We start from the raw sequence: 26,698 nt of genomic DNA on the forward strand, positions 1-26,698 counted from the left end.
CCAGGCATGTGTGTTGGTGCCCTTTTCTGTTGCAGTTGGATTGCCTTGCTCGTCTTGTCTTGTCGACCACTGACCCGGTACATTAAGTTTGTGATGGAGTGAGGGTCAGGCGGCGTCTTTTGACGAGCTGCATCTTTTTCCTGCCTGTAACATCTCCATCTGTTGGCTACAGTGAAAAGCTGCTGGTCAAGGCTCAGTCATTCCTTGACTTGCTTAGTTATATTTCAGAAATAGAGGCAGGTCACAGCCTGAGGTCTTTGGGCAGGTTATAGGATCATACTGAGGATTTGCAACAACCTGCCTGAACATACTTTCACATCAAATCTAGAAGTGTGCATAGTTTTCACAAGCCAGGACATAAGAAAAAGAGCATTATGTAGATAATTACCCAACATAGTAACTAGAACTACTAGGATATGGACTGCACTGGAATCAGATAGCTGAATATCTAAGCCAGTGAGCCTCAAATGGCATCCCGCTGGCCACATCTGTGATTCAGAGTGATCTGCAGATATCTTGCTAATCTCTTGTAAAGAGCCAAAAAGTACGTAATTCATAGTTCATCCATTCTACGTGATCAGATTATTCTCCACCTTCATCCTCTCTACTCTGTGGAAACACCATCAAGCCACCGGGCAAACAGGCTGTTCATTCCCTGAAGTGGACAGCAGCGCACCAGACTACAGGAGTTAACTCTGTTAGACACAATAGGCGTCACTTGTGTTAATTTTCACTGGCCAACAGTTAATTAACTGTAATAAGTCTCAACTTACTATTTTTGTTTGCGTCCTGCATCCTGAAAAGTTTTTGTTGAGATCAGGACTCATTCATTGGCAGTTGAACTGTGGGTTTTGTATTAAGGTCTGTTCACTTTGATATAGGCTCATAAAAATAACATTAATTTTGCAAGAAAGTGAAAATATTAGGGAAATAAAAGGCTAATTAGGCCTAAATAAATATTTTTTTTTATTTGAAAGCTGGGCCCCACAGTGTGGGTGGTGGTAGGTTTGGAGAATAATCTACTACTAAGTGCTGCTGCACTGTTAATGTAGTTTTCTCATATGCTCTTTTCCAACATGGGAGAGAGTCTTGCAGCTTAACAAACCAAAGGTCTTTATACTCAGCTCTAATCTGAAATACGCTGATGTTGTTTTAGAATTGCAGAGTTTAGTTCGTTTGTCACACTCTGCTTTCTGCTTTTGGAGAAGCACCCACAGTGTATACGCTGCGTCCGTCTGCCCTCTCTGCAGTGGACCGACAGACCCAGAGTGCGGCGCCAGCAGCAAAGACTCAGTGACAGCGCCGTTGGCATGGTAACGAGTGAGACGTGACAGCAGTGATGGCGGACGCTTCACTGGAGAAAGCGCCACAGTCAGCATTTTCTCTCCTCGTCCTCCTCTAACCTCCAGCGATGAAGAGCGCGTAGCACGGAGTGGGTGGAGGGCGAGAGGATGCTTGTTTGCCGTGTGGATAAACATTCATTTACCTCCAGCAGTCAAACGTGAAGTTAATCAGAGTGATTATGTGTCATAATCACGGGCCTCCCGATTGCTCGTGCGTCTTACTGTAAGCGCTCGCTCCTTCTCGCTGCCATCTGGAGGCTTCAGCAGCTCCGCGCTCGCACGCGCTCACAAACAGTCTTGCTTATTAACATACATTAAACCACATTGCCTTTACACACATCATGATTTCTGTAAGCGCCAGTGTGTTCCTGCTCATACTGCAGAGGGCTGAGCTCAGCAGCGGCGTACTGCTGCAGGGCGTCAGGAACATTTCTATTAATGAGCACTTATTCCTTTCTCCTTTACTCTGAATTTACTATGAACTGATCGATGTCTGGATGAGTGACATTGTGTTCTGCCTTTCGGTTTTTGTTTTTTTTAAACCTGATGCAAAGGTGTAGAAGTTCTGGTCATGATGTGCTGAGGATGAACTTTACATATATATAGTTATTTTCTATTCAAAAGCAAATATAACCATTTTCCGAAAAGAAAAAAAAACTAAAAAACTTTAATTAATAAGAAAATTATAGCAGCATTAATGAGCCGCACTGTTGCTGTGGGTGACATGTTCCTTCATTACCACCAACACACACACACACACTGTGGTTTAATTTGAGTCGATCCCACATACACCATCCTGCTATCCCAAAAACCGCTCATTAGCACATCAAATGTGTATTAATCTGCAGCTGAACTGTTCTACTTTGTCCTGTTTGAGTAACCAACTGTTCTCCCTGACTTCATGTCTATCTCAGTCATGTTAGCAGGCCTTTGTAGATCCTCACTGAGTGATATACATTATGATATATATTATATTTTCTCTCAATTCTTCATATTTCTGTCCAGTTTGAACATTCAGATACCTTCATGTGAGGATGATCTTTGGATAATCTCTAACAGCTGTTAGAAGCTCTTGAGTCTGTAGTTTCTGTGCCGCTTCTTGTTCAAAGTGAACATATAAACACGTGGCGCAGGTGGCCGACTGTGTGCCGAAACTCACGCCCGATTATCACACCTTCACTCAGGGAGGAGGACGAGTGACGTGGCGGCTTCAGTGTCTGTGAAACAAACTGAGTGTTGATGTTTCTCTCTCATCACTCTTTTCTTCAGGGGAGGAGCTCCAGGGAAAAATCACCCTGCGTAAAAACAAGAAGGACCCTCGCTCGCTGTTGGTCACCTTTGACCTCCGAGACAGGAAGCTGACTTACAGTCTGCAATGACGTCAGCCGTCACGTGGAACATCATTCAGCCGATACAGCGCAGTTTGTAGTGGCCACTCATGGAGCAGGATAGAATTAAACCCTTTGATGTGTCACTTGTTAGGATTGTTTCTGTGCCTTTTAATAAAAACAGTGTTGAATGAGGATTTTCTCCTTGTGAGTGTGCTTTATTAAGCTTATGATAACACGATTTAACTCTAGTAAACCACCAGTGGTTTGGTGATTTGCAGGTCAAATTACTGAATATGGTTGAAAAGGAATGTTTTCAGAGCTCTAGATTACATATAATTACACTATTTCAGTGTGAAGCAGGTCCCAAGTACACTTTGAAATGCAGTCATATAAGCACAATTAAAACAACGGTTATGTTAACAGGATGAGTAAAAAATCTTTTTAAACCTCTTTAGCCCAGCTTTAACCTTAAATGTCTTTAGACCTGTAAATAACCAAAGCACACTTTCTGTGAGTGGTTCAAACCACTCGTATTCCTGCCTGATCAAAATATCCAACAAAAGAAAAAACACTAAGAGGAAGGGGCTGCCAGCTCTTTGTTAAAATGCACGTGTTCCTCTTAATTTCCCTCCATATTCTCCTCCTTATTGTCCTACTTTGAGCTATGTGAGATCTCACCGAGGGCATCATCCATCTTCTCTGAGTTTACTGGGACAATGCGAAATGAATTTAAGCTTTAAAAGGGCTGACTGAAGCCTCTTTACATACTTCACTGAGCAGCTCTGCTTACAATTAAAGATTTTTCCTTCCCTATCTGCCTGAGATGATGAATCCTGGACTCTGAGAAAGTGTAGTCATCTGTGAGGAGGAGGAGGAGGAGGAGGAGGAGGAGGAGGAGGAGCAGACTGTTGGGTTGGCGGCCTGTCTCATTGGTGGTTTGACAGTCACCACTTCTGATGTATTTCTACTGCTTCTGTGTCCTCTCTGCCTTTATATTAATCCAGTCTGGTCTGTGTGCTGACATCAGATAGGACTATGCTCACAGCATCAGGCTTTTCTGTGCACAGAGAGATTTGTGCATGTTTTTGATCATCGGCTTGAAAGGAAACTCCACAGGACTGGAGCTGTATCTTAAATCTCTTGTCAACCCTTCAATCACAGAATAGCTTCATGTTCTACCTGATGTTGCACCTGGATGAGCGACATGAATGTACACAGACTTTCTGAAAGCCTAACATGCTGAATTCCCGCAGCAGCATGATGTTTGGCCTTTTCCTTGATATAACTGATGAGAATTCAATTCAAAAAGCTGAAACTGATGATTTTTGTTGTTTTTGGAAATCTTAAAAGTGCTTATAATAAGCCTGCCTATTTTCATGCATCATTCTTAAGGAACATTATTATTTATTATATATATATATATATATATATATATATATATATAAAAAAAATCAGAATATTAGCTTCCAAGCAGATTCAGATACTCTGTCTTTGGTGTGGCCTACTCCCTAAACACCTCCAGAAAGCCTGATTGTCACCTAATTTGAGAAAAAGCCGTCGAGGTTACAGTCAGCTGCCTCATGTTGTTAAAAATGAAACAGCTGCATGGATGGAGAAGGCGCCATTCAGTAAGAAGCATTATTTGCGCCAATACAAGACATTTTAACTGCTTTTTCTGACGCAGTTGCACAAATCGCCCGAACTTGAATTGTAAAGTGCGATGGCGCTGCCAGCCAGGACTGATGATGATGATGATGATGATGGGAGCCGTGCGCCTCTGGATGACCTCCTCCGCTGAATCACTGCTTTCCAGGCGCTTCAGATAGCTGCGGTTTCTTATCACTCAGGCGACAGTGGGAGTGATCAATTAATTATACGAGCTGGTTTAATTAACGAGCACGAGGAGACACCCAGAGACTCCAGAGCGAGGCGGTGTATTCAGCTCCTCCATCAGGACTTAGTCTGATCCAAATTAAAAAAAAACAAACAAACAAACAAAAAACACCAAAGATAGAGTAGAGTCCAGCTCAAACGATACTTTTTAAGTTTGACTCTTCTCTTTTAGGATTAAACGTGGGAAATTAAAATCCAGAAACTAGACCGCTTGAACAGTAATTAGCAGCTGTTGTGCTTTTTTCTCCAGCGGATCTAAGGGTGGTGGTTCTTATGTTGCTGCATGTGTGTAAAGCTCTGCAAACCATGATCTGTTACTTCTTTCAGTGAAACGTTGTCGTGAGAGTCAAAACTAGATGCGCGCGCGTGTGTGTGCGTGCGTAGCACCGGCAGTCAGAAGACGAGCGGAAATCAATTACAATTATTCTCTGTTGACAATGTAATTAAAGTCAAGGCGGCGGCTAATACACCCGCCTCAGCCTCTTATCTGTAACGGACGGAGATTTACAAGCGGAGGAGCGCAGCGCGCATAGCAAGTGAAGGGCCCCGAGTGGGACTGTGCGTGTCCCGGTGTGCACACACTGATCCCTGAAGGGAGACTGGCCCCCAGCTCCGCAGCTGCCGTGAAATCAGCGCAGGTTAAAAACAGGAAATCCGGTACAAATCTGCAATGACTACATTATTTTAATGAGCCTGGAGAGAAGAATCACACATTTTTGGTTTTTAGTTGACTCAAACACAGGCCTGTTGTTGGGCTTGGTCTTATGGGGTTTGGGCGAATGCGTTAAAATATAACAATATGATGAAAATATTTTAGAACGAAAGTGTTATTTAGTGTTAGGCAATGGGTGAACAGTTAAGCGACGTATAATTAGCCGAATGATTTGATCAAATGAAAACGTCAATTAAATACGCTAATGGTTCTAATGAAATTTAAGACATTCCACCACACAAAGGCTCGTTGTTATTTTTATTATTGTTGTTGTTATTACTATTAGCATTATTATTAGTGTTATAGGCCTATGTCCAGTCTTTCTTCATCGTCTGTTCTGAAGCAGTAGCCTGGCTAGCTAAAGAACGTGGTTGCTAAGCAACAACGCACACGCCCACCTGGTTATTTTCGTTAACACGTTTACAATTGGACTGTCAGGGTAAGCGTCCAATGTAGACTACCAGTCTGACTCCGTCGGTCAGAGGAGAAGGCCGGAGCTGTTCCGTTTTTTTTAACCAAAAAATCTGTTCGTGTTGCGTTTTAGGCAAAATCAATTTCCCTCTCTTGTGTGTGTGTGTGTGTGAGTGTTTTATGTATAGCATAGTGTGTTTCGTCTACAGCTCATCCACTCACTGTAATGTCTGTATAAAGGCCTCGGGATACAACTGTCTCTAATTGATAAGTTCTCCTTAATTGCTGAGACAGAGGAGGTCGCTTGTGTCTTTTCAGCTTTTTGGATAAATCGCCACGCACCGGACCCGCATATGCATTGCCCGTTTAAAGGGAGCGTTGGACAATGCGCAATGCAGTGTTTTAAAATCTCCAGTATGGCACCTTTTCCTCCCCGCCGCTGTCACCGCTTCTATGGCCCAGGCTCCAGTGGTTGGCTCCGGTTCCTCCTTTCAGAAAAAAAGAGGCCTCCTTCTTGCGTAAGACTTTAACAAATGAGTAGCTTTATAAAGACCTCGCCCCCTTTTTTTTTTCTTAAACTTGATCAATGCTCCTATCGGTGACGCACGAAGGAACGTATAGAGCCTGGAGCGCGCCGTGCGTAAAACTCGTCAAGTGGAAAAACTATTTATAGTTCAGACCATTTTTAGCACATAGTCTTTAACAGTCTATTTGACTTTTACAACTTCTCAAAATTATTACATTTGTGGTATATCTGTGTATAATAAAGAATATCAGCCTTCTTTGATATATGACAACTTAAATAAACACGTCTATAACTAATTCGCCCTTTGCTTTTGTTTCTGCAAATATATAAATGTTAATAATGGAAAAGTACAAAGTTTTTTTTCTAGAAAATAAGAATCCTTTGGACTGGAAGTAGTTATTTCCCGTCAGTTGCTACTGTAATTTTAACTGTACCAAAGAAACTAGGCTCAGCACGTTGCAAGCAGTATTCAGACCCGCATGCACTCTGATGTATTAAATCTATCCCAATGATGGCCAAAACTTGGAAATCTTTGTCCCACACGAGCTGTGTGCGCTCATGAGGGATGCGTCCATGTGTGTGTTTGTGTGCAAGCATCCTGCACATCCCTGGAGACAAGTGTATTAATCAGCTTTGAAAGAGTCCGTCCAGCGCTCACGCATGCACCTTGCGTAACCAGGGCGCACACAATTCACGCACGCACACATGAGCCCCCGTCGTCTTGGCACCGGTTGTCCCTTTAAAAATCCGAATCCAAGGCCAATGATTTATCAAGCTCCTATTATCAAGAAAATGTCACGCGAAGGGCACCTTGCTCTGCACTGACGCAAACTCCCGTCTTTCCCACGGAGCCATAGAAAAGCTTTGCACTTGGTGCTTTGCGCGGCTACAGCCAGTCCGCTTCCAGTCCTCTCCACGCCTTTTTACAGCTGTTTCCATCCTGCCAGCAGGGACTTGCAAAAAATGGTAAGCATCCGAAAACACTTTCTTTACTTTTCCACCTTCAGTTTCATCTGTTTTGTGCTATGTTTCTGAGTTGTTTTCTTGCTCATTTGACTCTTCATTTCAAGCAGTTTGGCACGTTGCGGCACTTGCGCTGTCCACGGTACTGAAATGCAGCTGCGGCTCCAAATGAAAAACTTTCTTCACTTTATGCTGTCACAGATTCGCCTGGTTTTGCATCTTGTAGAACACTGTTCTCTGACTTTTTAAAAGTTTAAATTGGCAAAAAGTTACGTGCTAGTCCATCACACCTCGTTTCTCACATTTTGGGGTTTTTTTTTTAATGTTTTCGTTTTCTCTTTAAACAGAATCGATTACAGCCCGGTGCTGTTATTTTTTCTCATTAATTAACAACACAACTAAGCATTAATCAATCAGTTTTTTTTTTTTAACAAACCTCCACCCTTTCTTTTAGAAACTGGGGTTTTTTTCCGGTTGCTTTCCCGCCCCCCCTTAAAGCTAAATTTCAGGGAGTCATTTGCAATTCCGCCGCCCCGGGTCCGCTCACTGCTGTAACGCCGGTGATCTTGCATGCCTGCCGGGGAAAGCGGAGCTACCGAGAGACCCGCAGCAGCTTGTCTATTGCCCATAAAAATCAGTGGATGTGTGTGGCTGAATGACATGAGGGGGAAATGGGGCGTAAAATTAAAGAATCTTGCAGAAAGCGAGAACTGGAGAAGCAAAGCAACCCCCTCCCTCCAACACACACACGCACACTCTCACACACGCAGACACCAACACACACGGTAGACTGTGAGCTGAAAAAGATAGAGAGCCAGAACATGCTGCAGAAAAACGGTGCAGAAAGAGAAGTGAGCATTTTCAGTCCCAGAGCAGAGATGGGCTGCAGCAGCCTCACAGCATCACGCTTTCTGCCGTCCTGCTGCCTTTTGTCTTGCTGATCTGTCACTCATGTTCCAGGATTTCTCTGACCAGAGAGACATGGCCAAACAGCCGGCCAGCGCTCCTACCGGCTACATCCCGACGCAGCAGCCCGACGGAGCTGCGGGACTTACAGCAAACAAACCGGACAACACGGCTCCGTGCCCGCCGGCTGCCCCTCACCATCACCCGGCGCCTCAGCCGCCAGCTCCGTGCAATGAGAGCAAAACTTTTTGTCCCACGGAAAATAAACCGGGAGAACTGGACAGCAATAAAGCGTATGGGACGTTTAAAAGCACCCCGCCGGCCGTCCCTGGATCCGTGGCCGTCAACTCGGCCTTCAGGAAGGATTCCGCCGGTTCGGCCCGCGGGGGGTCCGTCCAGTACGGCGACCCGCTCCGGGCCACCGCGGAGCAGAACAACACCGCGGGCAACTGGACGGCTATGAGTCAGACCACCATCATACTGGGAACAGATGGGAACACGTCTGTTCAGCCCGGCACCGTGACGGGGGTAAGTCAGCTAAATGAACCGTTTCCTTAACGGAGCGCGGCTGGTCTGAGAGCGGAGCGGCTGGCAGCAGGTGCGGTGTGGATGTCTCCGTGTGGCACTGATAAGAAAGCTGACTGGATTAACCTGCTGCCTGCAACCAGGGAAGGTGCAAACCTCTGGGAGCAGAGCTTTAGCAGAGCTGCTGGTGTGCAGAAGGAGAGTCTGAGAAGTGTTCGTCCCTTAAAACTGTGATTCTGTAGAAACTGGTTTGTGCGTAAAAAGTGTTCAGTTGCAGCCCGACAACTTCGAGCTGAATCAGTGGATGCTTGTGGCTTGACAGTCAGATAACAGTCGAATCATTATGAGGCCATGATAGTTCACCACCAAAAATGTCATTTTTAAACCCGAAAAGAAGCTGACTGGGCGGTTTGATGATTCTTAGCAGTTGTATTAAGACTCCTAGCAGTACATTTACCCTAAGCTTTGACTGCTGAAGAATTGTGGCCATAAATTGTGAATTCTTGCATGTAAGGAACCAACCCAGTCCATGCAATAAATATTAGCACTGTGCACGGATTCATTCCATTTGTACAGGAACAGTTTTCTGGGTGGATCCTGGTCTGCTGGGCGTCCCTGCTCTGCGCAGCGTCCTGTCCTGATCCCTCTGCACCAATCTGATGTGCCATCAAAACTTTCAAACCGTTTATGTCAGCTAAATATCCCTGAAACAAAGCGGGTTTTATTTACGAATCGGCGTGGTGAATAATCAGATCAGCAGTCAGCGCAGATGGAATATTAGTCCTGAACCAAACTATTCGTCTTCTTACATACAGTATAAACCCATTTCTGCTCATTTGTCTTGCTTGATTTTTGCTCACAGCCTGTAATCTTAACACGATTAATGGTAACGAGGATTAAATCATACTCTCGCGGTATTTTGGGTGCTCCCTGCTCCCAGCAGACGCACTTGGTACGGCCCAGAAACCCAGGTGTTATCCGGCTGATAGGCAGCACTGTATCACATGAGACTGCGGACTGTTTCCAATCCCCGTGAGGGAACCCCCACCCCTCACACTCACTCTCTCTCTCTCTCTCTCTCACACACACACACACACACACACACACACACACACACACACATTCCCATGCATGTTCATGCAGCTTCTTTTATGAATGTGCTCAGATCCTGCGGTGCAGCTGTAATTACGCGTTTTTGTTAGTGTCCTGTTTGCTGCCATTTTATTCATGGGCCATCAGTGAGGTTTGATTTATATCTCTGCGTCTAAGATTTAGGGCCGTTTCAAGCAGTTTTGCGGTAATAATTGGCCCATAAATGTGGAGATGAGTTTAATATACAGGCTTGTTATTGGAAAGCTGGTGCTGAACTCTAATAATTAAACTAATCTGTAATCGGGAATAAAATTAACATGAAGGAGAAGTCCAGTACTCAGCTATTTATTGAGCAAATGGATTTCTTTTTTTTTTTTTATTTTAACATGAATATAACATATCAGCGTTTCTTTGTGTTAGTAAAATGTATGTGTGCTTTTCTGAAAAAAGTGGTGGATTTTGTTGGTGGTTGTTGACTGATCAGGCCCAGAATCAGAGCTGTATTATTATTTGTCTGGTAGTTGGAGTCTGGTGTGACTGAGCTGAAGTTTTTATCTTAGAGGATGAATTTGTGCTATTTTTCCCTTTTAGACTGAAGATGATGACGAAGAGGGAGATGAGAATAAGGCCAGAGGAAACTGGTCCAATAAACTGGATTTTATTCTGTCCATGGTTGGCTATGCGGTGGGACTGGGGAACGTGTGGAGGTTCCCTTATCTTGCCTTCCAAAATGGTGGAGGTAAGAGTTCTGGGTCAATGCTTTAAACACAGAGACAAACGAAAAATGTGCCCAGAAAATCGAATTTTTTCAAGTCAGGTTTTGTGTTATTTCTTATTTTTTTATATGATCGTATTGCCTGTTTGTTCCATGTTTATTCCAGTGTGTCTTCTAGTTATCCTTGTAGACCTTTAAGCAGACGACAAATACTTAGCTTACAGCTTACAAAGGTGAGATTTTGTTCAGTGATAGTTTTCATAGAAAAGACATAAAGATAAGAAGATAAGAAAAATGCACTAAATAATGGTTTTCCATCAGGTGGGAAAACTGCGCATTAATAATAATAATAATAACCATACTAATAAAATATGTGTCACAATCACCGTATTATTATTATTATTGTTATTATTATTATTATTATTATTATTATTATTATTATTATTATTATTATTATTATTATTATTATTGTTGTTGTTGTTGTTGTTGTTATTATTATACTAATAATTATGATAATTTGTTCTGCTATGCTAGAAGCCATTGACAGATAATTGATGATTTTAATTCATTAGCCTATGTAATGATCTTTACATTCATTAAAATGTGAGCAGACGAGACGCAGACACGTGCAGGCTACATGTATCTGAATTTCCTTCTCATATTAGTTTCAATCTTTGCTGCCTGCCAAAGCTGCGCTCTCTAGCCTGCTGTCTGCTTTCCCTGCAGGAGCTTTTTTGATCCCCTACCTGACAATGTTGGGCATTGCCGGGATCCCGATCTTTTTACTGGAGGTGTCCCTGGGCCAGTTTGCCAGCCAGGGGCCCGTGTCAGTGTGGAAATGCATCCCAGCTCTGCAAGGTAAACTGCCACAGCTGATCAACTAGAACAATTCAAAAATAAAACTCATTTCTTATCATCACCAGTTCTCTACTTTTCTTAAGAGTAATTTATTTATTTCGTCTCATTTATTTATTTTAGGTTGCGGGATTGCCATGTTGATAATATCTGTCTTGATAGCCATATACTATAATATTATAATGTGCTGGACACTGTACTACCTGTTCGCTTCGTTGAAGGGCTCACTGCCATGGGCTAACTGTAGGAATGAGTGGAACACGGTGGAATGTAAGGACAAAGACATGCTGCTGTTAGGTAAGACACACACACACAAACACACACACACACACACACACACACACACACACACACACACACACTAAAAGCACCTCTCTCCACAATGCGCAATGCGTCATGACTCCCTCAGCCGAGGTGTCCTGCAGCATAATGAATCCTGACCTGTGATCTCTGCGGTGTTTTCACTCTTAAAAAACACTTTAAATTCAGAGCACTTCACTCTGTTTGATCCATTTTCAATGAGACAGGCCAATAAAATGTGTGGAGGGCCTCTGTGCGACAGAACACATACATTTTCTATATTTTCGATCCTTCTTCTCTGTGATAATGTCAGATTGTTGCGTTTTTAATCCGGTGAAGCTGCAGCATTCAGGTGAAGCAGTCTGTCTTGGTCTGGTTTTTAATGAAACTGTAGATGAAATCAGGTTTTGACTGTGAGAAAATGTGCGTGCAGAGTCACGGAGGTGTTTGATATCGATCTGCGTCGAATAAACATCGAAATTCCCTTCGTTTCGTGAAATATTTGCCTTCAGCGATTCTGTGAATTCAGCACAAAAACTGCTTGCTTGACAAATTTACTGTACTGGCTGAGCTGCTGCAGTGCTGCAGTGAGCCCGAGACTGACCCCTGCGGGCTGCTACACGAACTACAGGCCTGTTCAACACTGTAGTCTCTCTACCACTCTCTCGAACTCATGATAAAGGAGAGATATTGTCATAAAGAAAACCATTACAAGGTAACTAAAAATTATAATAAAAGTATTCATAAAGTGACTGATATTGGATTAATCACGTAACCTGCAACATGTTAATATGTATACATCATATGTGAACATTGAGTGGGTCTACAAAGTAATACAAATATTTTCACAGTTGGATACAATAATACAATACAATTCATTTTAAATACTGTAATTTTCACATTTTTGCATCAAAAATGTGTTTATCGAGGTGTCGGTTTTCGAGGCCATGTTTCATGGCACTGTAGCATTAGAATCAATGGTTTGTGTTACGTTTTCCACCCTATTTAGTTACAGAAAACTCTGTCTCTGATTGGTTGAGTCATTATCTTGTAAATATATATGCAGTTTTAGTCGGCATTTGTCTTGAATTTGGAAAAATAAATTCTGCACACTTTCCGTTTCAGCATTTTGTATGCAGGATTTAAAAAAAAAAGTAATTTATTTTTAAAAAAGCACATTTGTCTGCACATTTTGTACTAAAAACTGTGCTAAAAGCAAAATATTGTCTTCCCTTTCCCAGCGTATATAAAATGACGCACAGATCATTATTTCTGTTATTCATGTCTGGCCATGTATCAAAAAGAACAAAAATCTACATCAAACACATCCGTCTCTCACTGAGGGTCCACACTGCAGTCTCCAGATCAGATCCATCTGTTCGCTCCCACTGTGCTTTCAGTGTGAAAGCCTATAAGCTCTGCCCCACAGCAGCACTCTGACTGTCTCTCCCAGTTGACGTGTGTTGGTTTCTGATTGGAACAGACACGTGCATCCTGCGGGACAGAAACATTACCTCCATCAAGAACTCCACTTTCTGTCTGTCCGCAAACGCTGTGGGAAACCTGACCAAACTGATAAACATGACTGTGGACAGCAACAAGACCTACGTCAGCCCCAGTGAGGAGTACTTCAAGTGAGTGCCTTATGAAAAGCAACAATCTGAAGGAGACTTTAAGTTAATCAGTCTGTGGTTTACAGTTTTTTTAAATCTGATATTTTTCTCAGTCTTCTCATGGTGATGTTTGGCTTTTTAAGGCCTTCCAAAAAGCATCATCTGGCCACAGCTAAAGGTTTACAGGCACCATAACAAGGCTTGGTCATAATGATAATAGTTTTTTTTAGTTTTAACTTTTTAACTTCCTATTTTAAATTCATTAGCCTTGTTGCTCTTGAAAAAGGTTTCACAGAACATGTCTGATTTTTTGGTGTAGAACCAAAAAACCAAAACTGGAGTTTTACAGCACAGACAATTTTCTGCAAAGTACAAATCCTAAAACCAAACATCTACCATTGCAGTGAAACTATTACCAGTAGGTACTCCAATAAAACTCTTATACACAATACAAAACAAATGCAACTTGTTTCAGTTGTGTTTGATTGATGGGGCAGTCTCTTGAGACGGAATAAGGTAACTCTTGAATTAATCTGATTTGTGATGGAGGCAGGTTGAAATAATCTCAATGAGAAAATAAAAATGTGCAGGATTCAATAATAAAGAACCTGATAAAATAAAGAATTAGCATTTTACTGATATATTTGATCTTTATTGCATCGTGTGTTGATTTACTGTTTTCAGGCTGAGTTTTGCTGTTTGATTCACACCTGCAGGTACAATGTGTTGCACATCTCTAAAGGAATTGAATATCCAGGAGACATCCGCTGGCCTCTGGCAGGCTGTCTGCTCCTGGCCTGGCTCATCGTTTATGCCTCTTTGGCCAAAGGAATCAAGTCTTCAGGAAAGGTAACAAAACACAAGCTCTCTCTCCTCTAATGTTTGCACCTTTGGCCAGCTGTAGAGGAAAAACTGTGGGTGCCATCACGCTCATAGTAGTGCATCGTCCTCCCTTCCCATCCGTGATGAAAGTGCCCCCTAGTGATGAAATCTCTGACATATATAAGAAGTGACCTCTGCTGGTTTTCAGTAAGAGAAGGACTCATGTTTAAACTGAACAGCCTTTGCTGTTGTCTGGTTGGATTCTTGTGTTCAACTCTGGATCCACCTCTAATTTAGTCATATGCCTTCATAAATCTTTGAATTTAATCATTTATTTGTAAATTTGTATGTATATATATGCTGATTTGTATTTCACTGAATGTCAGCCTTTGTTTTTTCCCCTTAAATATAAAGTTATTTATCACTTTTGTTTAAAAGAAATTGGCTGAATAGTGTGATAATGGAGTAAAAAAAAAGCCTCATACAACCTGTCCACAGATGACCAAGCACTGAAAGCAGATAATTAACAGACTAATCTTTCATGTAAAATCTGTGGGCAGGAGGCCTTGCCTTAGCTCACCCACAGCTTCTAACCAGAGTGAATTTGCATTGCAGTGAACTGTGGGATAGACTTCATGCTGGATGCAATAATTTTAAACTTTTGCTGGAGGGGAAGAGAAAAGTATAATGCAGCGTTAAATTACTCTGAATCGGAACTTTGGTAGTTCTTCTGGGCATTGTGTGGATCTATTATCCTCTTTTGATTGAGGCGATACATGTTACATTGCACTGATTGCACCACTTAGAGATCATTCAGAGTCAATCCTTGTGTAATGTCGCCCTCTACTGGACATAGATGTGACCTACACTATAGTAATATTTAGAGTCTCTTTTGGAACAAAATTAATACTATTTAGATTGTGGCAATAGATTTGCATCATTTGTCACATGTTTCATGCTTTGTGATCATGAGCTGCTTGCTTCTTAAGCAAGCTTTATCTTTAGTTATCATATTTTTTTTGTGCCATTCTCTCTTCTCATGTTGCGTTACCTTGTCTCCTCTCTGCTCAGGTGGTTTATTTCACAGCCACATTTCCCTACGTGGTGCTGATCATCCTGCTGATCAGAGGAGTGACACTCCCCGGTGCCTTTGACGGGATCCTCTATTTTATCACACCAAAGTGGGAGAAACTGAACGATGCAAAGGTAGCTGACGCCCACTCGTTTATTCCCATCGTGATGTGTTTTTGCACTGCGTGTCCCTTCCTGCTGTTTACCCTGCAGCTCTTCCTCTCTTCCTCCGTCAGGTGTGGAAAGACGCAGCCACTCAGATCTTCTTCTCTCTGTCGGCTGCTTGGGGAGGCCTCATCACTCTCTCTTCTTACAATAAGTTCCACAACAACTGCTACAGGTAAACACACAAAAGGTAAACTATGCTTCTGGCACCATAGACACATGACACTGTATCTGTATGTCTGGTAGAAATGTCAATAATAAATGGCACTCTTTGCAGCCAGCAGTTCAGTGTTTCTTTCATTTTCTCTCACCTAAAATGTTCCTCCTCTGTGCTTAAAATCTGTGAAATATATTTTATTTATCACACTCTCACTCTGTTCAAAACGTATGAAACGTTTTATTGGAAACACTTGCACAACACACGTTTGTGCTTGTGTGGTGAAATTTGTCCAGATATATGGTATATAAATACATTGAGTTCTTTACTTGCAGAGTATATATTCCTGCCACCAGAGGGCGCCATTGCATCTCTTATCTGTGTGTACACAAGACTGAAGTCCTGTCTCGAATAAAAGAGCTTTATCTTTTTATATATCACTTCTTATATGTAGTATATTTTTAATATTGCTGCATTATTTCAGAAACTAAAGCAAAAAATTTGCTTATTCAGCGTCCGTTTCTCTCTTCCCTCTTTTCCCCTGCAGGGATACTGTTATTGTGACATGTACAAACAGTGCCACCAGTATATTTGCTGGGTTTGTCATCTTCTCGGTCATTGGTTTCATGGCACATGAGTTGAAAGTGCCGATAGAGAAGGTGGCGGATGAAGGTAAGATACCAAACCAGCAGGCAGCAGCAATGGGCCGGCGCTGCTCACTGAAACACACCTAAACAAGTTCAATCGCTTTATCTGCTTTGGAGATGCTGTGTGTGGATTCTCATTTGTGTGTGTGTGTGTGTGTGTGTGCGTGTGTGTGTGTGTGTGTGTGTATCAGGTCCAGGCATAGCGTTCGTGGTGTATCCAGAGGCTCTGACCAGACTCCCCCTCTCTCCTTTCTGGGCCATCATCTTCTTCCTCATGCTCCTGACTCTTGGCCTGGATACCATGGTAACCACTGCTCCTTCAATGTGTTTGTGTGTGTGTGTGAGTGTATATATTTTGTTGTATATCTATACTTATTTGGCTCATACGTCCTCATAATAAAATTGAGGAAATCTTAAATAAGGATTTTTTACAGTTCTTCATGTCTTTATCACATAAATCGAGGATGTGATTAGCTTAACCTGGCGCAAAGACTGGAAGCAGAGGGAAGTATTTGTGATTTAGTACATGTTTTAAAAGTACACTTGAGTATAATTTATAATAAACTTACAATAAAGTACACTTTTTATAAGTACTTTGAAAATGCCACTTTAAGTACTGCAGAAATAGTATATTAAGTTTTAATACATTTAAGTAGAACTTAATCTATTTTGAAGATAAACATACTTTACTACTTAATTTACATACTAAATTAAGCTCAAAAAGTCAAAGTGTACTTCTACCGACTTTTTTTTGACTTTTTTTTACTTAAATTATGTCTTTAATACACTATAATTAACTACTTTTTGACATGGGAACTCACTACAAATCCTGCTTATAGGGACTGTGTCCAGTTTGTCAAGAAATAGCTTCTGTGCTAATGCTAACTGTTCCTAAATCCACGTCTTTCAACACACGTTAAAAGAACAATGAACAACGTCTACGTCAGCATTTGGCTAGCAGGTACATCCTCCTGCTGTCAGCCTTTGTTCTGAGCGAGGCTAACCACCTAGCGCAGGCATCTCAAACCGGTTCCATAAAGGGCCACGTGGCTGCAGGTTTTCATTCCAACCCAGGAGGAGCACATCAGGCCAACCAATCAACATCAAGGGATCACTTAGTTATCAGCTGAAGACTGAGATCAGCTGATTAATTGATTCCAGCCTGGTGTGCTCCTCCTTGGTTGGAATGAAAACGTGCAGCCACACGGCCCTTTATGGAACCGGTTTGAGATGCCTGACCTAGCGGATCCCTCTGTAGTGGACACAGGGATGAAAGTGATATGAATGGCCACTTGGGGGCAGTAGAACTCCAAACCTACCCACATCTGCGCATTCGGTAGTCACACTTTCTACGAATACAACACCTTTTTTTTTGCGAAAAGCAGCTGACTGCTGCTGCAGGAAGCGACGATGATCAGAGCACTGAGACTGAACCAAACAACAAACCGAAACAATGAGCTAACAGAGGCTAAAAAGCTCAGTGGAGCTGCATAATTTTCTGAGGGTCTGTCACTGCAAACAGCCTCCTCTCACACAATGCATAGTCATTTAATTAGTCTTAGATCAGAGTAATGGAATGAATATAGTCAGTAAATTCATACAAAAGTGTTCTGTTTGAGTTTTTGAAATCATTTGTATAAATTCTGCCACTTTTTAGACGATGATTTGTCAGAAAATAATGTTTATTTTGAACATCTTTATAATTCACAGCAGTCTGTATGCCACTAACTGGAGTCTCTTGACTTCTGTTTGTTCCAAAGTAAACAGTGAACTTTAGTAGCGCCATCCAGCTTTGTATAAACGCTGCACACATTGACCCAATTAACATAATTACCCGTACACACCACCCACTGTGGCTGATTTCAGCTGAAGTGCTCGGGCTCTCCGGGTACTTGAGCAGAGGGGGGTCTGTGATTGGAGTGAGGGAAATTAAGTTGACCTTAAAGTTTTGGAACAACAAGACTGAAGTAAAGCTAAGTTTAAGTATAATTAAAGTGGGCCTACATTACATTTACGTAAGGTGGTTCAGAGATGAGTGTTTGAAGACATCATCAGGCTGTGGATGATGACATTTTATGACCTAAATAAGCTGCTTTAGTCACAGTTTTTGGCTTCTATGAGGCAGGTATGGAGTCTCGAGTGTGCCACCAGTAGAGTTATATTCTGTAAATTATTTAGAAATAACGCCATTATAAATTGATTGATGGGATTTAAATGATCCACTCATAAAATCAGAAAATGAAAAAGATCATTAAATTGACCTAATAATAACTCTATATGCTCTTAATTGCATTTTAAAATGGATTTAAAATTTGTTTATGTTTGTCTCATGATTCATTTGTCTCCTCCTTTAACATTTACATGTTACATCTATAACAGCAAAATCCAAACCCACCAGACTCCTTTTAAAAACCAAAGCATTTATCTGAATGTCTCTAGCTTATTTTGATTAAGAAATATCTTGCAAACCATCATTTTATACACTTTTAAAGCTGCACTAAGACATATTTTGCGTATGTGCATATGAAAGGTTTTGCTCATAGTGGCAAAACCCTCAGCGAATTATCAGAAAACAATAAGTTGCTCTCGTAAACCTGGTTTTCAGCAGCATGCGGGCTGTATTCAGCGAAAAACCTTCTACCAGACAGCAAACAGGCAAAGTTAGCAATTAGCTAATGAATAACATGGAGCATTTAGCAGCTAAAGAGATTTCCCTCAGGTGATGGTGGACACCAAAGCTAATTAGAGAGTGAATATTGAGCTTCCATTGATCAGGTCGCCACAAACACGAAATGAGTGATAATGCTCTGTGTCTGCTGGGTGTGCACATAAGCTGTTTCTGCTAATATCACCGCACTCACTTCCCAACATGTCAACGCCGTGTTTTCACTTCCCTCTGATATCCTCAAGGTGCCAAAAGAATCGATGAAAGCGGCTTTAAAGTGAGCCCTTTTCAGTGCAACACGCTTTACAAAAGTCTAATTCTGTCAGTTACTGCGCTGATTCATTCCTCCTGTAACCTCTGCGAACAAACACTTCAGTCTGCGGGATGCTCTCAGAGTCCCGAGCGCCTCCAGGTACAATCCCGGGCAAACAATCCCAGCTAAAACACCAGCTCCTCCAAGTGCACCGTGATGCTTCTGAGCCGAGAGGGGGAGCAGAGGGCACAGTGGCGCATTAAGACACGAGTCAACAGTAACAGTAAATGATGATGTTACTTTGCCTTGGCAGCGGCGGCTCAGAGGAGAGGGCTGGTGGCTTTGTTGTAGAAAGCAGCACGGCGGTAATGGGCTTGGGATGTTGACGGGAAATTAGTTTTGGGAGCTCAGGAGGAAGGAGAGGAGCGGGGAAGTGGCAGATAGCTCAGTGCCGACGTGTCTCTGCAGCACACACACACTTTACCAACCTGCCTCACTTTGCCTGTTTGTATATTCATCCACCGCTGTCCTCTGGGTTCTCAACCCCTTTTACCACCATGTTACATTTTCTAATCTCCAGACAGACTCCACCTGTCATCTCGCTCGTTGTAATCTAAATTCTTCATACTGATTTGTTTACAAATCTTCTCCTGCTCAGGATTAGGATAATGTTCTTTATTTGTTTTGGAAATAAATGAAATAACAGTAAAAATGTGCTCACTGGATGAACTGAAGACGAACGGCAGCACTGGAGAGTGAATTCTGACAGCAGCAGCTGCTCTCATTCAAATGAGGCAAACCTGCTGACTGGAGGCTTCTCAGCTGCTGCAAACTGGCCTGATTGAACAATTTTCAGACAGTCAGTCAGAATCTGCTGGGATGCGTCTCCAGTTAGCCTGAAGCCTTACACGCAGGGTTTTCTTGTGCAATTCCTGGCATTTTGCAGGTAAAATCAAATTTGAGCAATGTCTTGATTCAATATATTTCATCAAACATGCGGTTACACACAAACGACTTTTCCCTCTCCTCACAATTTCCACCTTTCCTGTGGCTCATCTTTCTCCCTTCTTCCTCCCACTCACCTCTTTTCCAGTTTGCCACCATTGAGACCATCGTGACCTCTGTGTCGGACGAGTTCCCCAAATACTTGAGGAAACACAAGCCGCTCTTCACGCTGGTCTGCTGCATCTCCTTCTTCATCCTGGGGTTTCCCATGATCACAGAGGTACGGCATGGACGCAGAAACACACATCTGTGCACATACTGATGCCACACATGGGGGACGCTCGGCATTCTCGCCGCGCCCTCTTTGAATAAGCCGACAGGTTTCTGCATGTCGCGGCCTTCAGACGACAGGCCCAGTGAGTGGAACAAGAGGCCGAATCCTATTAAAATCCTGCCAGGCACCTTCAGAGCAGGATTTATTTCATTTCTTATGATCCGGTATAAGTCAGCGTGAAAGCTAAGACCACGGACAAGTCAGAGGTGTCGAAACGTGAGGGAAGAGGGGTGTCACTGCAAGACGAAGCTGTGACTTGTTTTTCTAACGCTTTGTTTGTGTGTTTGTGACAGAGTGGGATGTTCATGCTGCAGCTGGTGGACACATTCGCAGCCTCCTACTCTTTGGTCATCATTGCTATCTTCGAGCTGGTGGGGATTTCCTACCTTTACGGTGAGATCCTGTTTTATCTCTTGACCTTCAACAAGGCTGAAAGTCTGAAGCCCTGCTATTGGCCACTAGAGGCCACTGGAGTACTTTGTTATTGCCCTAAGGGAAATTGTAGCGCAGCAGTAACACATATATATTATAAAACACACATAAGCTGGCCTGAGGTAGGTAAGAAAAACATTACTTAAAAAATATATACACATGTCCATAGAAACTACTGTACTTGATAAAAAACAAGTAAAATAAAATAGAAAATAGGAAGGAAAATAAAATTCAGTAGTCAATAGGTATCAGAATATCAGAATATCAGGATAAGCCAACCAGCAGCAGAGTACTGTAGGATTTATAAATTCATGACCTGGAGTTCACCTATCCATCACTGCAGCAAGTGAAATGTTTAACCACTAGAGGTCAGCAAAGACAAGATTGTCAGCAGCGTTAAGTTACTATTTATTTCTCTGAGCAGCATGAACGAGCTCAGTAAAATTCTGAGTCTACCTTTTCTGTAATGGGATGTATTACGTGGAAATGTCAAATATAAACTTCAACGTTATCCCAAAATAGTAGAAATCTGGTTTGCAGCCAAGCTAAACACACACAGCTAATGACAGAAATACAGTGATAGAAATATAAAAATGCTGCATTCATAAAAAATCAAGAATTTCTAAATCAAGTTTATTCTGCAGAAAGCACAGGTGTCTTTAATAAATTGCACAATATGTACAAATGGAAATGTTGGTGTGATGTTGGCACTAGAAAGGTCAGAGAGTCATAATAATACTCATAATAATAATGACCTTTATTCGTAGAGCACAAAATCACCAGGTAATAAAAGAAAACAGATAAAAAAACAAGAAAAACATATAAAAACATGAAAACTTAAAGCAGGAAAGGTTCTCTGATAAAAGTGTTTTGAGAAGGGAATTAAAGGAGACCACTGACTCAGCCAACCTGATTTCCTCAAGCAGATCGTACCAGACCTTAGGGACACTGACTGCTCTGTCCCCTTTAGTTTTCAGCCGGGCTTCTGGAACAGACGAAAGATCTGAAAGCACGTACCGGCATGCACGGTACAAAGAGGTCATATAGTAGTTAGAGAGGCCATGAACAGCCTTAAAAATAGTGTTGTTTGCAGGCTTTCTGTTAAAAATTTGACCAAACCCGAAACTGAGATAACCAAGTAAATTACCCAGACTTGGCAAAGCTCCTGCAGGGCCACAGAAGACATAGAATTGTTTGTACTGGCTGCATAGTGCAAAACATGACTAATGCACTGCCTTCAACATATACAATCTGCAGAGTGACCCTTTTAAAAATGTGCTAAATCTATAATGATTTCATCAGAGTTTTAGCAGAGTTTTAGTGTCCCATGAGGATGTGCATGCTGTTTCAGAGTAATGTTTGCTCGTATAACAAAATTATACACCTCTTTCTAAACATTTGTAATAATGTTAACAGTTTTAGGTGAGGATCAACTGATCCTCTTGATGGTTGTTTAATCTGTGCAGCCTCAGGTTGAAAATCTGATTGTAGATTTGTTTAAAAGTACTTTCGATGCTAGCAAGTATATAATTAACGTCAGGTCATATTGTTCTCAACACATGGCATCGAAAAATATCTGAGTATTGATACTTTTGAAAACCTTATTTAAGAGACTTTTCTATCCTGAAATAGAAAACAATCTGGACAAAACATTGAATTCTTGTCTTTTGGGATGTAAAAAGTCCTTCATGTTGGACAGTAACTCTTATTTCACTTCCCTAGCCGTGTGTTATTCCAGCAATGGCCACTAGGTGTCTCTGTTGTAATGTATAAGTCCCCCCACACACAGGCAGAGAGCTCAGGTGTGTGTCAGAGGGCTGTTACCAAGGCGCAAAGCGAGCGGCTCTCCTCCGGTTTGTCAGAGCATCAGTACAGGTGACATATTGAAATGATTGTGTGACTCTGCCTCTTCATGTCACTCACTGTTATCAATAATAGCGGAGGAATGAAGCCATCTGCTCCCTTGCTTTTTCCCAGGGACGACAGAAACTGATACTGTCTTTCTCTCTCTCTCTCTCTCTCTCTCTCTCACACACACACACACACACACACACACAGCACACACACACACACACACGTAAGGACGGATTGAATTTGCTCGTCCTTTTTTTTTAACGGACCTTATTAAACCCGGGTCACTCGCTGCAGCCTCCTCTTTCTCGCCTTCTCTCACTTCTGTTCTTTTATTTCTCTCCTCTTGTCTTCCTTCTTTTCGCAGGTCTGCAGAGGTTTTGCGAGGACATTGAAATGATGATTGGTTTCCAGCCAAACCGATTCTGGAGACTCTGCTGGGCCTTTGTGACTCCAACCATCCTGACGGTATATTTGTTTTTGCTCATCTCATTCCCTCACACACACACACACACACACACACACACACACACACACACACACACACTGACATGTGCAGCTTAAAATGTTTCCATTTCCGCTGCCACCTTTCAAGTTCATTGATTTGCAGTTGGGAAGGAAGAGGGAAGAAATTGCTCCTGTTACACAGAAATCGAAAATCATTTCTTCCTCCTAATTCCCGTCATGTCACAAGTCTCAAGTTGTTTGTGTTTTTCAAAATGGTAGCAACCAAACAGTTGGTGCGACATCAGTTCAGCTGCTGCACATATGCATTTATTTCCAGAGCGCACTTCCTGTAGAATAGCCACTTATTTGTCATATGCTGTGTAGCAGGAGCTGTAAATTCCTCTCCACGGTGTTTACCTGCGTGTCACTGTTGGACGCTGGCCAGCATTAATGTTAGTAATTGTAATGGAAGCCACTGTAGCTCCAAAACAGAGGTGACGATGGCAAATGGAGCAGCAGTCGGGCCGGCTGGTCATCCTGCTGCTCTCGAGGGAGATCACATTTCCTCTGGGAGCTCATTGATGCACAACCCCAGGCTAATCTATTTCTGCCTGCCTTCTTTCTCGTCTGCTTGTTTTCCTTTTCTTCGTCTTATTCTAATCCGTCTTAGCCGACGCTGCAGCAGAAAGGAGGGAGAATTCTTTCACCTCTGTCCCTTTTCTGTGCAGTAAAAAGGAAGCTCTCATTTTCACCGTCAACCACCGTCTTCTTTATGTGGAATGGTGGACACAGCTTTAGCCATGTGAGCCCAGCTCAGCGCAGTTAATTGGGTGGAAATCTACTGTCCGGTCCTCGTTTAGTGCATTAAAACATGACACAGTGGAGCAACATCAGGCCGCAGCGGTCTAAAAACACTAATTTGCGCCATTTTTCTAAAAGAATTACTGTTGTTTTTATCCCTACCAGAGGGATTTGCATCTGAAGGATGCAGAAAAGGCAGTTAGTAATAAATGACTTCTGAAGTAATCACTCAAAATCAGTGGAAGAGACCTGCTTAAAGACACTGAGGCAGTAGTAACAGAGAAGGTAATTCTTTAACGTACACCTCCTTCATTCACTGGTCTGTGCAGGGCATCCTGGGACTGAGTCTGTACCAGTGGAAGGTGATGACGTACGAGGACTACACCTACCCCACCTGGTCCATGGTTCTGGGCTGGCTCATGGTCATCTGCTCCGTCATCTGGATCCCCATCATGTTCGTCATTAAGATGCACCTCGCCCCCGGCACCCTAATCGAGGTAATAACGAGACAAAGCTGCGATGAGACACTGTCACGTGTGTTTTGCTTTTGTCTGCTTCACACACACACACACACACACGCACACACACACACACACTCTCGGAGATCAGTTGTGTCATCCTTTGCTCATTAGCAGGGGAAGGCAGTCCGCCTTCCCCTGCTAATGTTTGATATTAATTTGGACATTTTTCTTGGAGTCCGGCGGCTCCCTTTTAAATACTCAGATTAATGGATGATGATGATCGTGGCTTTCTCTCTTAACGTCTCAGTTCCTTCAGCAGGTCTGACAGCAGCTTCAATCATAGACCGTCCTCCAACTTTACATTTTAATTTCTTTTCTCTGTCTGACTGTAATAAATGCACAATCACTGAAGTTTTCACTCTTGTTAGGCCGTTATTGTGTGGTGCTCCTGTGAAAAAAACAGCCCACATTGATGATGTTTTACAAGCAAAAGCCCAATAACTTTATATGTATTTCTCAAATTAGAGGTTTTTATTGATAGAAAGAGCATCAAATCGGTGGTTACATCATTTCTGACTCAGTATGAGCAAAAAACTTAAAAAAAAAGGACCCAGTTAACAATAAGAGAAAAAAAACTGTAGGACTGTAAAAACCACTCAGCAGTTTTATATTAGCTTGAAGTCGAGTGCTTTTACAGTATATAGTGCTTTTTGTATAAAGAGAGTAAAATGTGCCTCTCATTCACCCACACATTTTCTCACACCGATACCTTGCAAGCCAACTGGGGCTGTCAGAATGGGCTTCGCTTCTTTGCTCTTTGTGGTCTGAAGGTGCCGGGGATCCATATATTTGATATTTGAGGCCGGTTTGCCGAGAAACATGAGAACAAACAACGCAGAAGTCACTTGAAACAAATCATCCACTCAATAAGAGGAGGTCGTCCGTTAATCGTAGGATTGGTGGTTTGATCTCCAGCCTCTGCTGTCCTCATGTCCGCTGCTGTCCGGACTGAACCCCAGTTGAACCTGATGCTTACGCTTCTGTTTTGCATGGTAACTCTCTGCTATCGGTGTGTGAGTATGTGTGCGTTTGGGGGAATGAGAGGCACATTATGAAGCTCTTTGGATAAAAATGCACTATAAATGCAGTCCAAACGCAAATGCACGTTGCTGTTTTCTTCCACTTGCGCGCTCATTTCTGTCAACACAATATCCACAATATCAGTTCAGATGACTCCTAGCGGTGATATAAAAATAACGATACTGTGGCAGACAGAAATGCACACTGCTGTAAGAGAGAACAGATCTGCTCTCCATCCTACACCACAGATACGACCTGATGCATCTGCTCGGCCTGTATAAACCCACTAAGTGTCTCCTCTCCTCTGGCAGCGTCTGAAGCTGGTCTGCTCCCCTCAGCCTGACTGGGGTCCTTTCCTGATGAAGCACCGTGGAGAACGCTACAAGAACATGATCGACCCCCTGGGAACCAACTCCCTGGGCCTCAAACTGCCCCCCAAGGACTTCCAGCTCGGATCCTACCAGTAGCAGCCTCTCTGGCAGCCCCGCACCCGCCATCTCCAACCCCCCGCAGGGGGCACCCAGAGGGGGGCGACCTCCGCCTCTTCTTCTCCCTCCTCCTCCTCTCTCTCTTTCTCCTGTCTGTACGCCACCCTTTTTGCTTCCCGTCTTCCTCCCTGTTTCGTGTGGAGATGGGCTCCCTTTCCTCTTCCTTGGTTTCCTCCTCACTGCTCCCTCTCTTCCGTCAGGGAGGAGTGGCTGCCCAGGTGGAGTCTTCTCCTCCGCCGCTGCTTTGTACTCGGTAAATGGCCTATCATTGCCTCCTACACATGACCACTGATTACTCCAGAACCCTTCCCAGGGATCTTTATTCCAAGAGAAAAATTGTGTCATAAAATGACACAGCTCAGACTGCACTTGCAATATTAGACTCACCGTCGCTGCTCCCTATGGAGTCGTGTGTGTACGTGTGTGTACGTGCGTTTGTGTGTGCGTGTGCCGCCATACTTGTGTGTAGAGATAATGAATCATCTTGGTGCAAGCAGACACAAGAAAACAAAAAGAAAATTGAGCGACAGAGAAACAACGGTTCGATGAGCTCGACGGGGATCTGTATTTTGTTCCATCTGTGTACAAAATTCCATCTGCAATACAAATAATATCAACTGCCTCTGGAAGAAAAAAGAAAAATAAACACAGTGTGCACCGGTATCACATTTTGTTCCTATCCAGCAGTATATATGTATATTCACACCCGCTCTTGCTTTGTCAAAAATAGATTACAAGATCTGCAATTTGTGCCTCCTACGTCCCAGTAGAGTAGCAAATGCATCCTGATTACCACTTTCAGTGGATACACTTTGGCCTGGATGACTCTGCAGTATGATAGAAGCTTGGTCTACTCTTCTCTCTGAATCTGAGGGACCATCTATATTGCCTTCT

General features: G+C 42.7%; 1 protein-coding gene across 1 annotated transcript; it reads left to right on the top strand.

Annotated features, from left to right (window-relative positions):
* The first annotated feature begins 416 nt into the window (after nucleotides 1-416).
* On the top strand, nucleotides 417-25,804 carry slc6a5 (solute carrier family 6 member 5). The gene is given in 17 exon segments (XM_041940161.1): nucleotides 417-470; nucleotides 1,251-1,313; nucleotides 8,140-8,613; nucleotides 10,294-10,441; nucleotides 11,144-11,275; nucleotides 11,396-11,569; nucleotides 13,056-13,206; nucleotides 13,902-14,034; nucleotides 15,079-15,213; nucleotides 15,315-15,418; nucleotides 15,948-16,072; nucleotides 16,239-16,351; nucleotides 20,059-20,190; nucleotides 20,538-20,637; nucleotides 22,895-22,995; nucleotides 24,105-24,272; nucleotides 25,628-25,804. Coding segments are annotated over 17 exon segments (2,463 nt in total). The 3' UTR covers nucleotides 25,784-25,804.
* Nucleotides 25,805-26,698: the final 894 nt, after the last annotated feature.

The sequence above is a fragment of the Chelmon rostratus genome, chromosome 1, assembly GCF_017976325.1.
Source record: "Chelmon rostratus isolate fCheRos1 chromosome 1, fCheRos1.pri, whole genome shotgun sequence".
Classification (NCBI taxonomy): Eukaryota; Metazoa; Chordata; class Actinopteri; order Chaetodontiformes; family Chaetodontidae; genus Chelmon; species Chelmon rostratus.